This window comes from Anopheles darlingi, chromosome 3, assembly GCF_943734745.1.
Source record: "Anopheles darlingi chromosome 3, idAnoDarlMG_H_01, whole genome shotgun sequence".
NCBI classification, from domain to species: domain Eukaryota; kingdom Metazoa; phylum Arthropoda; class Insecta; order Diptera; family Culicidae; genus Anopheles; species Anopheles darlingi.
In genome coordinates this window covers 18740944-18755602 of record NC_064875.1, presented here as the reverse complement: position 1 = coordinate 18755602, position 14659 = coordinate 18740944, and the positions used below count along the sequence as shown (strand labels likewise).

The following is a 14659-nucleotide window of genomic DNA, read 5'->3' as shown; positions in this document are numbered from 1 at the left end:
ACGAGGTACACGCAAGCCACCTTTTTGCAGCTCATTTGTGAACTCGTCCATTGTGCACTGTTTCGCCTCGCAGCTTGCGGGCCCAGTTGCTCAGCGCTACGAAATCCCCAAAGGCAGCCACGGGGCCGACGGAGCTCCCCCCTCCCCGAAGGGAGCTTTAATGTTGCGTAAAAGGTGTTCAAATGCATGCGTTACAGCTACGTCTCGCGAGACTGTTGGGTTGGGTGTTTTGTTTTTTGTGCAGCGATTATTTTGTGCTGCTTGATGTTCTGGCCAACAACAATGGCCAACATGCGGCACGACCGCATGCACCCGTCCACGTACACCAAGTGTGCACGCGTACTCGTACAACTTCCTTCTCTCCTTGAGCCAGACGCAGAAGAGGGAAATTAAGCGGCCAACACAGCGCCAACACGGTGAAAATGCATCGCACATTCATGGCCAAAGAATGTCGGTTGTCGGCGGCGGCACCGGTTATTGGTGGTTTGTTCGTGGCTCTCGGTTTCTTGGTGTGCTCGAATGCTGGCACATTAACCGTAATAGACCATTGTTGACCGAGCATGTGTGTGCGTGCGTTTGTGTGTGAGGAATGATCACGCCATAAACACGACACCTGGGATCATTTATTATTGGGTGTTTCATTATGTCTAAGCGCGGTTTAGATTGAGCGGTAAAAAATCAATTTTAGGAGAAAACTTTAATTTCTAGTCAATTTACACATGCGTTATACCCTTCTGCTTCTAATCTTAAATTGGATTTTTCAATCACAGTGTAATGATCTAGTTTTCTATAGAAGACACCAACTGATCAGTGGAGCATTTCGATGCTTTTGTGAAGCCTAACTAAGGGAAACTGATGCCATTTCAATTAGTAATGGAACAGTCTATTTAGGGCAGGGCCATTTCATAAATTTAATAACAACTTAAATCGTGCTTGTCGATTTGTTCAATAAAAAGATAGCATAAGCCGTTTTCTTTGAGCATACTTAACACTTTTGCAGGCATGATACTAGGATTTAAAACACGAGATTGATCCAACTTATTTAATGTCATCTGAGGAAACTGGCGACAACTAAAAGGTTCGAGTTTCGATGTAATGGAACACCTTTTACTTATTTATAAATCTGCTTCATCTTGAGCTCTATCCAACCCTTACCCTTTGCCTCGCGGTAAGCATTACGCGATCCTACATGTTTTAGCAATTTCTTTTAATTTTTATCGACTTTTTCTACTGCAATCACTTCCTGCTGCTATCAATCGGTCGATTAAAATCCCTATACCGGCCGGGCGCCTTTTGGCCGGTAAAGGCCGCCACCTTCATAAAGTACATAATTGAAGCGGGGTAAGGGGGGTGGGTGGTGCCGGGCGGAACGAGCATTCCAAACAAATCAGCCCGGGCCCCTATCCTATCCGGGGTTACCCAATCAAAATGTGTCGGCGTTCGTGGAAAACACATAAAAGAAGAAACAAGTTTTCTGTCTCATAAAATCGGAAGATAACGTAATACCGACCGACGCCTTATCACGGGGCACGGGCACCGAGCCTTGTGAGGGCCAAATGGTGCAGGGTCGATCGTCGTCAGCGTCACCGTCACCGTCACTTCGGAAAGCATTATCATAGTTATCGTTCCTCGGTCCGGCTTTCCTCGCGCCCTCGCGATCACGCGTGCATGTGCCGAGGCGTAACAAAATTCCGAGGGTAACAAAATGCATTTGCCACCGAACGCGATAATAGACTCGATCGAGCGCTTCCGCAAGCGAGAAATCCTTATCGAAATGCCGGATCCCTTCGTTGGTCAATTGGTTATCAAATGGATCAACAAAAAAAAGCGAAATTCATGCGATGCATGCGATGGTTTAGGGATGACCTCACGGTGGCCGAAGTCCAGGGCCATGCTGGAGTGTTCATCTCGGTTGTTCCAGTTATTCAAATGCAATGCCTCTGCTCCCTCTGTTGCCTTCTCACATGCTTCTCGCGAGAAGCGCTAATCACTGCGCTAGGACGGACCGCACTCAGCTGGAGTTCGAGCTGTTAGCGTGAGTTATGCTAATGGTTGCTGCTGCTGCTGTTGCTGCGGTTGCTGCTGCTGTTGCAGTCCGGCCATCGCAGTGGCCCTCAGTGGTGTGTTATCGAGCATGGCATTGAGCCAAGGAAAACCAGTTCCAGTTCGAAACGGACGTCATGGTAACAGCCGCGATGATGACAAAGCGATGGTCCGAAACATGAATTCGGACGATATGGACATTCCCCCATTACGGCAGCCGTCAGGGTACAGTTCATTGTTCCTGACCAGAGTCAATCCGTACACCGTTTATGATTATTACCACCCTTCCCGCAAGTCAAAGTGTTGGTCCAATGGCTGTCAATGACGACGGTAAGGATGACGGAAACAATCAGTTGTGGTACAGGATCATAATTATGAGCTTTTACGGGGGATTTACCAATGGCGGGGAACCGCCGTCTTCGTCAACGCCGATGACTTGTTAAACCGTTCACTTTGTCATGTCGCTACTGCTGCTGCTACTGCTGCTGCTCACTTGCTCTTCGCCTCTTCAACCAAAGTAATTGGCCAGGAAGAGTAATGAGTCGCTGACGAGGAGCGGCGCGCTGGGTTTTTTTTTGTTGTCGTCGTTGTTGCGAAGAAGGTGTCCACAGAACCAATAACTGGTCAATGTCGTCTGTTCTGAGGTTCGTCAGGGCGCTGCCAGGGGCAATGTGACGGGAAGGGAAGCGCACATTCATCATGTTGTTGGTGGTGCTACCACCAAGGTATGCGACTAATGAGCGAGCGACCGCATAAGAAACCGTCAGCCCATCAGCGGGATCAACAAATCTAAACCCGGTTGGTGATAAATCAATTACCATCGGTGGCATGTTGCATCGCACGGTGACGTGTCTTAAAATAGAACCGCTGGCCTTGAGGAATGGCCCAAGGGATGGCCAGCAGGGAAGATGTTCGCGCGCGCGATCCTCGATCTTACAAGATGCTCTGCGATTTTTTTATGCGAAACTTCCTCCTTCCTCACTGGACTCACCATTAAAAACGAAGCCTAGCGAGACCCTGAACGAACACTACCCCATACATTCAAATTAGCGCCAAGATATCGATGTCGCGGTCGTAAAACGCGTTGATCGTACCAGATTTCCGTTTCGTTTCGATGCGTATCGCCCAGAGGGATATCGGATCAGATGAATCCCAGAAAGCGGATGGGGGTCCAAGAATTGCATGCTCGAGTGACGAGGACGATGGTTTCGTTCGTTCGTTGCGAAACCCCCTCCTTGAGCGATCGTTTTGAAACCATCGCGTTCACAACATTCAAAAGATCATCTCCATCATCTTCGGTGGTTGGCGTGGGAGCCGGCGAGCTCGCGTCTGTTCTATTTTATGATCCAAGGCATATGCCTGCGTGCAGGCGAGGGAGGGAGCGCATAAGCGCGAAATGCGCCCAATGCCGAACCATCAAATCGGTGACTGAAGCGCTCTAGCCAGGGACCCCTCCCGAAGGTCTCTACGATCGCGGCACCACGCAGGTGAAGGGAGAACACCTCGAGCTTCAATAAGATTGGATGGAGAGGAGAGCAGAACTAGCGAACAAGAAGAAGAGGAAGAAGAAAACGGAATTAGCGTACCCCCTTCGGCGGGAGGACAGATGTTTATCGCAGCGCTTACGAGATGGGTACGAAAGGGAGTGAATTATGCGAGTGACCTCGCAAAAAAAACCCGTGGTCGGTATTTCCTGCACAAGTGACGCAGAGGACCAAACGACTGATTCATCGAATCATCGATCGCGAATACCATATTTTTTATTATCGGATCAGAATCACAATAAATCTATTTAAAGGTAGCGTGGTTAAGAATAAACATTTTCGCTGTGTGTGTGTATGGCTGCCAGTGATCTACCACGTAGTAGGCTATAACCACATAGTAGGCACCGCTTTATCGTCTTCGAAATCGCGACACACAACAAGCCGGGACCTGCGCTTCAATGTTAACGAGCGCGAAAGCAACGAGCCGGCCAGCCACCAACCACCTGTCCGCCTGTTGTGTGACGCTGAACTCTGACTTCCCGACCCGCGGTGGTAGTTCCAAATGGCCATGTTCGTGGAGGCCTGCGCCACCTGCACACCTGCACGGTTCCGTTAGACCAACCAGACACCGACCGTCCTACGTCGACGAACGACCGTCGGTGAAGCTCGTTAAGCTTGTTGCCGAAAATACATCACGCCACGCACCGGCAGCAAAGCTGAAGGACGGAAGGGGAACCATTTTTGGACCACGGGCGCATGAGTAGCAGCAGTATCTTCAACATCCCCCTCCGCAAAAACGAAACGAAACGAGCCTAGAGTTCGTTAATACCGTGGGTTTGCTTTGCGCCATCCTGCCATTGGTGCCCACTCCAATGGTGGAATGTTGAATTTATGATAAGCCACCATCATGGGAGAATTGTGTTTCGTTCGCTGCTGATGCGGTGATCAATTTGCATCCGGCAACAAGCAGAAACTAGATCGTCGCGATCGATCGCTCGCGAAGGAGGAGGAGGAAAACAAATGAAGCAACGACTCCCGTAGGGGTTTGGTGTCGTTTTTTGGGGGCCTCTTGCTTCCTCTACCACCACCACCACCGGTAGCACCGGTTTCGGGCGTGTTGAAACTGTATTGTTATGCGATCGCCGGCACCATTTGAATCACGGTCAAGTTGAAGACGATCATAAATGATCGTATGATGAGCGAGCAAGCGAGCGAGCGAGGCGCCAAAAACTGCACAACGGAGGCACTGGTGTTGAAGCTGTCCGTTTTGTTTGGGGAATCCAATTTACATTTCAATATGCTCGGTATCGATGCTTCGATGCCGAAATGATCGTGGACCCTATAGTTCAAGGACCAGGTGCCAGGCTACTGTTGTTCAGGCTGCTTCAGGGACACTGTTACCGTTTCAATCACTCCGGACCGGAGTCTAATGCTCAATCTTAGCCGTATGCTTTCGTGCTGAGGTGCTCTCGAATGCTTTGTCATGTTACATTCATCAATACCACGCGCCCAAACATTAAGTCAAAAGGATACTGGCTCCCTCTGCCTTTGTGTTTGGATGTCCTTCCTCTTCGCTTTGCACTTGAAATTAAGTGACAAACGCAAAAACGGTTGGCTAAGCGAGTCGAGCAGTCGAGCATTCGACAGACAGAGTCTCCTATGCTCGCCAGCCTCGATGGAGAACATTACGCAGGGCACTAGCATTAGCACTAGCCGAGGGAAGGTCTCTATGTTAACGACTTTCCAGCTGCTGCTTACTGTTCCAGTTTTCGCTCGGATTGCTTTGACCTCTCATCAGCATCACCATCTGCCTCCGCTCCATGTTTTCCGTTCTCCGTTCCTTCCTTCCGAGAGGCCTTCGAGTGGATCAATTTTGTCGGCATTCGGCGTCGATCTTGAACCACTTCAGGTCTGTCGTCCGATCCGTCCGTTCCGAGGTGTTCAAAACGATTATTATTATGATACATTAGGTAACCGGAGCCTGGGTGCGGCGCGAAAGGCGAAAGTGATGATGATGATGATGATGATGATGCAAGGGGGAAGCGACGTGGCGGAGGGTGGTATATGGCAACCTCGAAAATGCGGGGGACAACGCCAAGAGCTTAACGCCAACGCGTCCAAATCACGAGGCAGATGAGCATTGATGATCGGATCGGTTGGTAATCGGCTTGCTCCTATCGCCTTTTGCTCTCTTTCTCACACACACACACACACACACACACACATACTATGGCGATCTTTTGTGCTGCTGATGCTGTTGCTGCTGACCTTCCGTCTTTTACAAGGCGGCGCCGTCGCCATCTTTTTTCGGTTCACGCTGGTTCCTCGGCGGTTCCAAGCGGTCGCGGTCGGTGCGGTGTTTGTAGAATTTATTTTCGGCTCCGGAGCTACCAGCCCGGGGTGGGGCCTACGGCTCCGGGTCCGGCCATTTAGCATAACTGGATTCACCCTCGACGACTCGATGCGAGGGAAAGCGAAGGAGAAATGAGACGCGAGCGAAGCGAAAGGAATTTTCGATTTCGCTCAACGGCCGGATCGAGGAGGAGGATCCTCGGTTTCTCTTCCTTTCCTCTCTCTCTCCGCTCTGCTCTGCTCTGCCTGCGGGGCAGAACGTTTGGCGATGCCAATGCCACCGACGCTACGAGCCAAATGAAGGTCAACCGCGCGAACCGGCCGATGAAGGCCACGCGTTTTGTGGTGATTGAACCTTCGAAAACGGGGATGGTATTATGGATTCCGCTGGCATCTACTGTCATTTTGCGGTAGTTCGTGGGGAGTTTGTGAGTCTGTTGTTTTTTTTTGCGGCAATATTATTTATACTACGAGGATTGTTACGGAAAGCTTTGTTGAGTTATGCGAAGTGATTGTTTTTTTTTGTTGGGAGTGCTTACGGCTACTGAAGTGATACAATTCTTAATCAAGAAGAGTATACTAAGCTACGTTTTCAAGTTGATTTCACGAGAATATGTCTTTATTACACCATCAAGATGTTAGAATTATTTTTGATTGGTTTTATACCAGAGGAAAAAGTATTTGTTAGTCATATCTCATTTTTTTCTGGATAGAGCAACAGCTCTAGTTAGATGTAGCAGTAGAACATTTCAGGTGTTGCTGTACTTGATAAATGTACCCAATACACTTACGAGAGTGAATGTATGATAAGCTTTTTTAGTTAACCATCATTAGAAAACTGAACGACAGTCTTGACAACGCAAATTTGAGTCCTGTACACAGTGGAATTTAAAAAACTAAACTGATTAGGGTAGTTAAATTATAATAGCAAATTACAGTTTAAATTCAGTTAAGATAAGGCAACAAAATCTTGACTTGTACGCAGGTTTAATTCATATCAACAAACCATAAAGAATAGATTATACGTTAAACAACAATATTTTATAATTTATAATACAAACAACCGCCAATGTTGGCAGTAACTGTAATATTGGAAAGCTACAAAAGCAAAATAGTTGTACAAACAAACATGGTGGGAAGAATGATTAGTTCAAACGATTTCTTAGCTACATAAACCAGGATCTTCAACCAGCAAACTCCGCACCGATTAGGAGTAAGTGAACTCTTTGGCCTAATACCATGGCATCGCACCATCATACACCGCACCATTGTCCGTGTCACGATCTATCGCTTCATTGCTATTCATCGCCCTCACCATTCTCCCCCCTCCCCCCTTCTTATGCCCCGTGGCGGCAGATGGGTTACTTCGGCCGGCCGGCCCGGAGCCGGATGGCATTTAGCGGTGCATTGCGATGCAATTGGGGCCGCTGAACGTGATGGGTGAAACCAAAGTAAAACCCCCCCAGTGTTATGTGTACCCCCCTACCCCCTTCTCCTCCTCTTCCTCTTCTTCTTGTGGTTGACGCATCGTCCTTTGTCGACATTCCGATCCCTCTCGCCTCGCTGCACCCGATGCTCAGTCACGCAGACCCTTTTAGCATGACCTTTGCATGGCGTGAGCAAAGAGGGGTGATGCTGCTGCTGCTGCTGCCGTAAAGATGCATTCGATCGCTTGAAGTGCAGCACCTGACCCGGGTGACGGAACCGTGGCAAGTGCTACCTACCATGCAGCTGCACCTGAATCCTGGTCTCTGGCCGCGCTCGGCATTCGCTTCTCGCTTTAAATAGCATCTAAATCACCGAATGGAGCACCGCCACCGGCGAGGTGCATGGTGTACTTTATGTTCTTCCACATCTCGCATCATCTCGATAGTAGTAGCATGAAGATGAATGTTTCCATTTTGCTTCGCCTCTGGAGAAACAAAAGACACTCGACACATTACATGCAGCAGAGCAGAATCGATTTTTTGCTTGTCCACGCCGGGGGAGGGAAAAGCTGCTAATGCAAATGGAAAACCCAAAAAAAAGCATCGCCTTCTTGGCCGAGAACGAACGAAACATCGACATAGCAGCATGCATCGCTGTCGAAAGCCTACCAAGAAAGAAAAAAAAGTAGGCGAAGAATCTGAACAAGAAAAGAAGACAAAACCCCCGCCCCCCCCCCTATCCATCGGGTGAGGCAATAGGCACCCTATTCACATTGAAGTTGATGATGCATTTCCATTAGCCTCGAAGCGTGGTCGCGGTGGGAATGCGTGTTTTTTTTTCTTTCTTTCTTCTGTTTACCTTGAAGTTGCCAACCAATTTCCTTCGGTTGCGGCGTGGGAAGCCGCCGCCACACGACGACGCCACCTCCTCAGCCCAGGCGCCAGCTTGCCTAGAATCCGACAGATCACAAGCGATCACACAAGTCCGGACGGACCGGATTGGTGCGAGAGGAGATTACACGGGCACAATATGCCAAGCCAACTCACGACACCTACTGCGAGGTGCGGGGTTCGAGATGCGACGCTCGAGATACCTAAACGATTCATAAAATGAACGATACGATCCGGTACGATGTCCACTTCACCGCTGGCATTACCAAATTGGGCACCGGGCTTTTTGAGTAATAATACCGCGTGCCCACCCCGATGCTGCTGCATGAATTATGTGGAACGATTTAAGGGAAGGAAGGAGGGTGAGAAAGGTGGTTGCACTTTGTTTGTGTTTTTGACCGATGCTCGCTCCCATGCGGTCAGATGCTCCAGAAACTGAATGACCGCGGGTTTTTTTTTTTTTGGGCAAATGGGCGTCATTCTACATGACGATTGTCAATGGAAAGGTCTCTTAGACCTCGTGCTGCGTGCTGATTGTGATATGTCGGTCGCAGCGATTTGAGTGATAATTTATGGATCATCTTATGCATATGATCCCCGCGATTGTGATGCCAATTAGCTGTGATGCAAGCACTTAAAATCTCTGCCACTCCATTTCCAGATAAAAATAGATCAAATAATTCAATTTCTTGCGTTTCGTACACCAACCTAATACTCTTTTTTCGGGGATGTTTTTTTATACAACTCTGTAGCATTATTTCCCAACGAATTCTCAGACCATGCTGCCTGATATTAGATAACCTTTAAGTTCAAAACTTCTTTATTCGATTATAAGGTACAAGAAGAATTGTATCAGATTTTCATACAAGAAGAAGTAACCGATTTGCTTATTTAAATCGTGACCTATTACTTGATGTATAGGACCTTTACAATATGGAATCTCAGTTGCCTGTAGTGTGTTCAAAAACATTCCCTACAATAAGCTCAATTATTTCTACCAGTCCAGTTCCTGTAACTTATAAAGGTCTCTACATTCAGGTGCTGCTTATCTGTTTGTAAAAACAAATAGCTAACGATAACAGGCGACGCTTCGCTGAATTCTTTTGGGATAAGAAACAAGCAAGGTATAAGATAGGCTATAGTCAACACTTTGGATACTGCAGAATTAGTATAACATTTAGCGATCACGAACTTTCGGAGCATTTCTCTTCTGCGGATGTGATGCTTTCGTTATTTGCATTACGGACTTCATCCCCAAAAAGATCGAATGGCGCCAACAGCAAACGAAAGTGAATAAAAATTCCCCGACTGCTCCACTAAAGGAAGAAGCTCCTCTTTTTTTGGGATGTTTGATTAAGAAGTTCGCTTTCTTTGTTTGCTTTTCAATAATCAACATGATCGACAGACGTTTCCTCAACCTTTCTTTTTCAAAGCGGGATCACAGCAACCATTTATCTCCCTCCAAATACGTTCAATCTGACAGAAAGTGAACCCCGCGGAAAGGCAACACAACACGTCCTATCTTGCTCGCCAGCAGTCAGTTGATGCGCTTGCATAATGTAGTACCTCATCCCGGACAAACGGATCGACGACGGACCGACAGACGGACGGATGGGTTAACAGCTTCCAAATTACGCTTCCCTAGCGAACGCCCTTAGCGTGAACAATTGCTAACCTCACCTTCTGGTACCTTTCACCACCAGCGATGCACCTCTTAGTATTTGTTTCCGCGTTTGCTCAGCACCTCAGGCACCTCAGCAATCGATCTAGCCTTTCACGAATTGTCCAAAAAAACCCCTTCGATGGCCCGATGACCCGAACCGCAATCAAGCGGCTGCCCAATTAGGAATTCGAGGCGCTAAGATCGCGCCATCAGTCGCGCACCAATCCATCCGGTCCGGCACGGGACAGTAACGACTGCGAGGCGTCAAACGCGACGCGTCGTTTATGGCTACCATTTGCGAGCCTTTTCGGATGGGCACCAAACCAAACGCCATAACCGATCGAAGTTCCTTCCAATCGGTTCGGTTGGCCAAATATTGCGTGAACTTTTTCAGCAACGCAAGCCCCAATTGAGGGGTCGTGGTCCGAGGAGCGAAGTTCAATCTAAGTTCAGGAGGATGTAGAAGACACTTCCTGCTTGGTTTATTGGGTATCATTTCGTTAGCTCGGCAACAGCAGACGCAACTGCTCGAGCTCAGAGGAGCCCAAATATAATCGTATAAGGTTCCTTGGAAAGGTCAAGCTTGACTTGACCAAAGCAGCAGTGACTCAAACGATTCGCGAAGCTATCTACCGGTTGTGAACTCCAATCACCAAGCCCAACGCATCACGCATCGAAGCCAGGGAGGAGGCCTTCGATCGCTTCGAAACCACGCGACACTCCACTGCTCCACGCCAATGTCGCGACAGGCAATTACATCAGTTTCGGCCCCAATTTTCGCTGCCCCGGTGCTGCGTCGGTGGCACATTGGATTGGATGGTGAGCTAATTTCGCGTGACACGTTTGATTGATTATCCATCAGATAGTGCTGCCTGCTGCCGTGGTACGGTGCTGCTAGTGAGGAGAGGTGACGGACCACGTGCTCCGGTATCCTCTCTCTCTCTTTCCGTCTTCATCCATCTTTCGCATCGCGGTTGATGATGATGAGATTTCTGACGGATCGAGGTCATAAGTGGCGTAAATGGCGGTGCGTTCGATCGTGAGTAATACGCTACGGAACGCGATGCTACGAGATGAGGTCTAAACTATTTTTGGGAACGGAAGCCCGGTGGCCAGAACGTGAAGCGCGGTTGAGGCAACTCGATTGAGCCTCCAATTTGGAATTGATGTATTTCCGTCGCCATTCGATCAAACTAATCTCCGGTAGCATCGCGTTTGCTAATTGGAGATGACCGAGGATCACTAGATGTGAGCGTTAGCTTGAGCTGTTAATCTTGATTACGAGCGATACAATCTGTTTGAGAAAAGATGTCCAAACCATCAAGTAAGTTGGACATTGTCCCAATAGAATTCAATTCCCAAGTCAACTAGAACTATTCTTAAAACTTTCTGACCAAATCATCGTCAAAGAACATCCAAGACATGATTCCCACAGTGTAAGAACACTCTATGATCCCTTCTGGAAGTCCCATTATTGTGTACATATCGAAGGAACTGTCCCAAAAAACTTGAAGGCACTTACCACTTCCCGGTCCATCTGCAGAATGTACTGAAATCGCCCAATGTCGCTGATGGTGAGCTCCTTGCCGCCGAGTCCATGCGCAAAGCGTCCAGCATGGCTCGGACTCTCGCCAACCACCTCACCGCTAGCCGCGGTCAGCTGTCCCTCACCGTAGAACTGTATGTTGCGTCCATAGAGGTCCTCCTCATCGCCGTTGTGCTGCTGCTGCTGCTGCTGCTCCGGTGTCACCGTAGCCCGGCGGCTAACAGTGAGATGCGAATGGCCTCTGGGTGGTGGTGGCGGTGGTGGTAGCTGCCGACTGCCGGCCGATGAGCGACTTCCGGCCAACGCCGTCGACTGTTCCGATATGCCGCCATCGCCACCGCAACTGCCGCTTTCGATGGAAAACCGATCCTCGTCCGTTGTCCCGGCATCGGGGCGCGTGGAAATGATGTTGTAGGAACTGCGCAACGGCGATGGCGAACTGTTGCCGCCACTTCCGCTGCCGGTACCACCACCATGACCACCACCGCCACCGACTTTCGTCTTGTGCAGCTTCGGATTGTGCACGTTGTATTGTTTGTTTACCATTGTTGGACTGTTTTTTTTTTCTTATTTTTTGCTCCCGCTTTTTGCACTCCGTTAGCCGTATCTTGGCACCTCCGACGCCACTTTCTTCACCTCACACGCATAAGCGCACATACACGCACACACACATATACTACACACACATACACACACCCACTACGGTTGCTGTGCTGTCTGGTTGTGCGCGAAGGGGCGAAACGAAATTAGACGGAACGTCTGGATAGTGTGCCAGATGAAATTGAAAGTGAAAAATCGGAAAACAGTTAGCCAGTCCGCCACGGGGCTACCTGATTTGGAATGTTCTATTGTTCGAAAAGGGGAGAGCGATTTTTGGGGAGAGGGAAGCTTAAAATTCGATACGCAAGAGGCAGTGGACGAAACGATCAGTCAAATCAATTATGCCCTAAGCTGTTGCACGGTGGCCGTGGGAATCACTTTCCTCCAAAAACCACGTGCCACCAATGAGGAAAGTGAAAATGGAAAATACTTGCTCGTGGTTGAAGTCAGAACAGAGAAAAATTGAAACAAATGCGATCGATTACGAGGTGAGCGGTGAATGCAATGAATCACTTTCTAAAAACCATAACATATTAAACGGAAAGCTCTTGAAACAATTTAAAGCGCAAACTGGAAATGTGGTAAAGAATGTGCAACAGGACCATTCAAATGAGGTGATAATGGTGAAGCGGAACGATTAATTGCCTGAAAAGCACTTTTGTGAAAAAATAAAAAACAAAACGAAAGAAGAACGATTACCGCACGCAATCGCAACAGTAATAAACTAATTAAATTGAATCTTATTAAAACCTCATCGGCAATAAACGGTAGTTTTCTGGGGGTGAAATGATGTGAAAAAGCATTCCCCCCAAAAAGACGGTGAGGCGAACCGCGAGCGTACGTAGAGTAGAAAGGTGGCACTTCGGCGGCTGGCGACACGAAATGAAGCGTTATAAAGCATCTTTTCCTCCTTTTTCCGGATCGAATCCGATCTGCTCCGGCCGTTGCCGTCGCAGCAGCAGCAGCAAAACTTGTTTTCAATCCATCGCTCAATCCATCGCACCCGCCGGGAAGGTGGAAAAAGGGTCCCCGGAATCGTAAAGTCTGCGGTCGTTAAATTTTAAATCAATTTAAGCGAACTAATAAACTGCAGCCGATTCGCTTCGCGTCCATTGTGTTTTCTTTCTTTCTCTTCTTTCTTTTCCCATTTCTCCATTTTGGGTTTCTGTGTTGTTTGTTTGTTTTTTATTTTCGTCGCTGGAAGCGTTTTTCAATGTTTTACAGGTTCTAGGGCATCTTTTACTGCATTGCATAACACTTGTAGAAGAAGTAAAAGATCTACAGGTCCACAAGCACACACAAAAACACACAACGGCACAGAACATCACTTTCACAAACAGTCATTCACTGATGGTTGGCTGAGGAGGAGGGGGACTTTTCAGCAAAGAGGCAATAGGCGTGCTGTTGTTGCTCGCGATCTTCAACCGAAAACACATTACCGTTCCGTTGTCGGAGGTCAAGTAACCCTTCGGCCGAGTGGGGGGTCGCGGGTTCACTGGAACGGATCCACTCGATCGGTCCTCGCTCGAGCGCTCGCGATCACGTTCACGCTCTCTTCGACCGCACGCACGCGCGCTCGTTGCAAGCTGCACGATCCTTGACACGATCACTTTTCACTTTGTCTCACACTTTGGCGCCCCCCAGAAACCAAGCAAACCAACCAACCAGACAATACACTGCCACTCCGGTGCCCCTTTCTTCAGCACTTCTACTGCACGCAAAGACGCAGACCAGGTCGATCGTAAAGAAGAAGAAGAGAAAAACAGCACACACACACGCTCTTTAGGCACTTGCCTCAATCTAGCCGGACGGCGAACAGAGAATGCAACGACGCAAACGCGGCGCAACGCAACTACCCAACCAATCCTTCCCAAGCGGTCCACGATACGGACACCGCGACGATCGACCAACGACTGAAGCCGAACCGGGTCGCGTCGACGAAAGACTTCAATGCACGCGCAGCAGACGAACGCGCGCGCGCGCGATCACCAAACGGAACCCTACAACACGCGGTTTCAAGCCTTTGGTGGGCATGGGGTTGAGCTTTCGCGGTGATCGCGATCGCGCAGAGCTTTCCGATCGCACTCGTTCGTTCGTTCGTTCGTAGGTTCGTTCATTCGATCGTTCGGGACCTTTCTTCACTTTCGGTTTCGTTTGCCACCCCATCCGCGGTGCCCTTCTTCATCGTGTACGGTGTGGCCGAACCGGAGCGATCAGCTGAGCGTGTTCCGCGTGCGCTGGAGGATTCCGCGGGGCCGCTTCGCGATGTTACGCGATGCGGCGACGTTTGATGGACATGGGAAGTAGAGTAGTAATGCGGATGATGATGATGATGGTGCCGATGATGATCATGCTGTTGTTTGCTGCTTCATGCTTCATGGCGTTTGGTGCTTCGTGGTGCGGTGCAATAATGTTCTTTTTAGTATGGGGACTAGCTTGTAATTGTTTGTAAACCCCTTTTGAGAACGCTAGGACGTTTTTCTATCTCTTTGTTTTTTGTAATAAAACATCTAGTATTTCACGAAACGTTGAAACAAAAAGGTTTTTAGACTCTGCTCATTAATTTTTATCGAGTAGTTTCACTTTCCATCAAGTAGTTTTACTTTTTGTTCTGATTCAATATCCAAAACTTAATTCAATAGAAGTGAAATAT

At 48.6% G+C, this 14659-nt stretch overlaps 1 protein-coding gene across 5 annotated transcripts in view; it reads right to left on the bottom strand.

Moving 5' to 3' along the window:
* LOC125953411 (uncharacterized) overlaps nucleotides 1–13931 on the bottom strand; it is a 39449-nt gene extending 25518 nt beyond the window's left edge. For 2 of the 5 annotated variants that reach the window (XM_049682993.1, XM_049682997.1), the window contains exons 1-2: nucleotides 13797–13931; nucleotides 11383–12119 (exon numbers count right to left, since the gene is read on the bottom strand). In XM_049682993.1, the coding sequence (XP_049538950.1) occupies nucleotides 11383–11952 (570 nt within the window). In that variant the 5' untranslated portion in view covers nucleotides 11953–12119; nucleotides 13797–13931. Of the gene's footprint in view, nucleotides 1–11382; nucleotides 12166–13445; nucleotides 13657–13781 lie in introns of those variants that run through there. The other 3 variants (XM_049682994.1, XM_049682995.1, XM_049682996.1) reach the window with 3 other exon arrangements.
* Nucleotides 13932–14659: the final 728 nt, after the last annotated feature.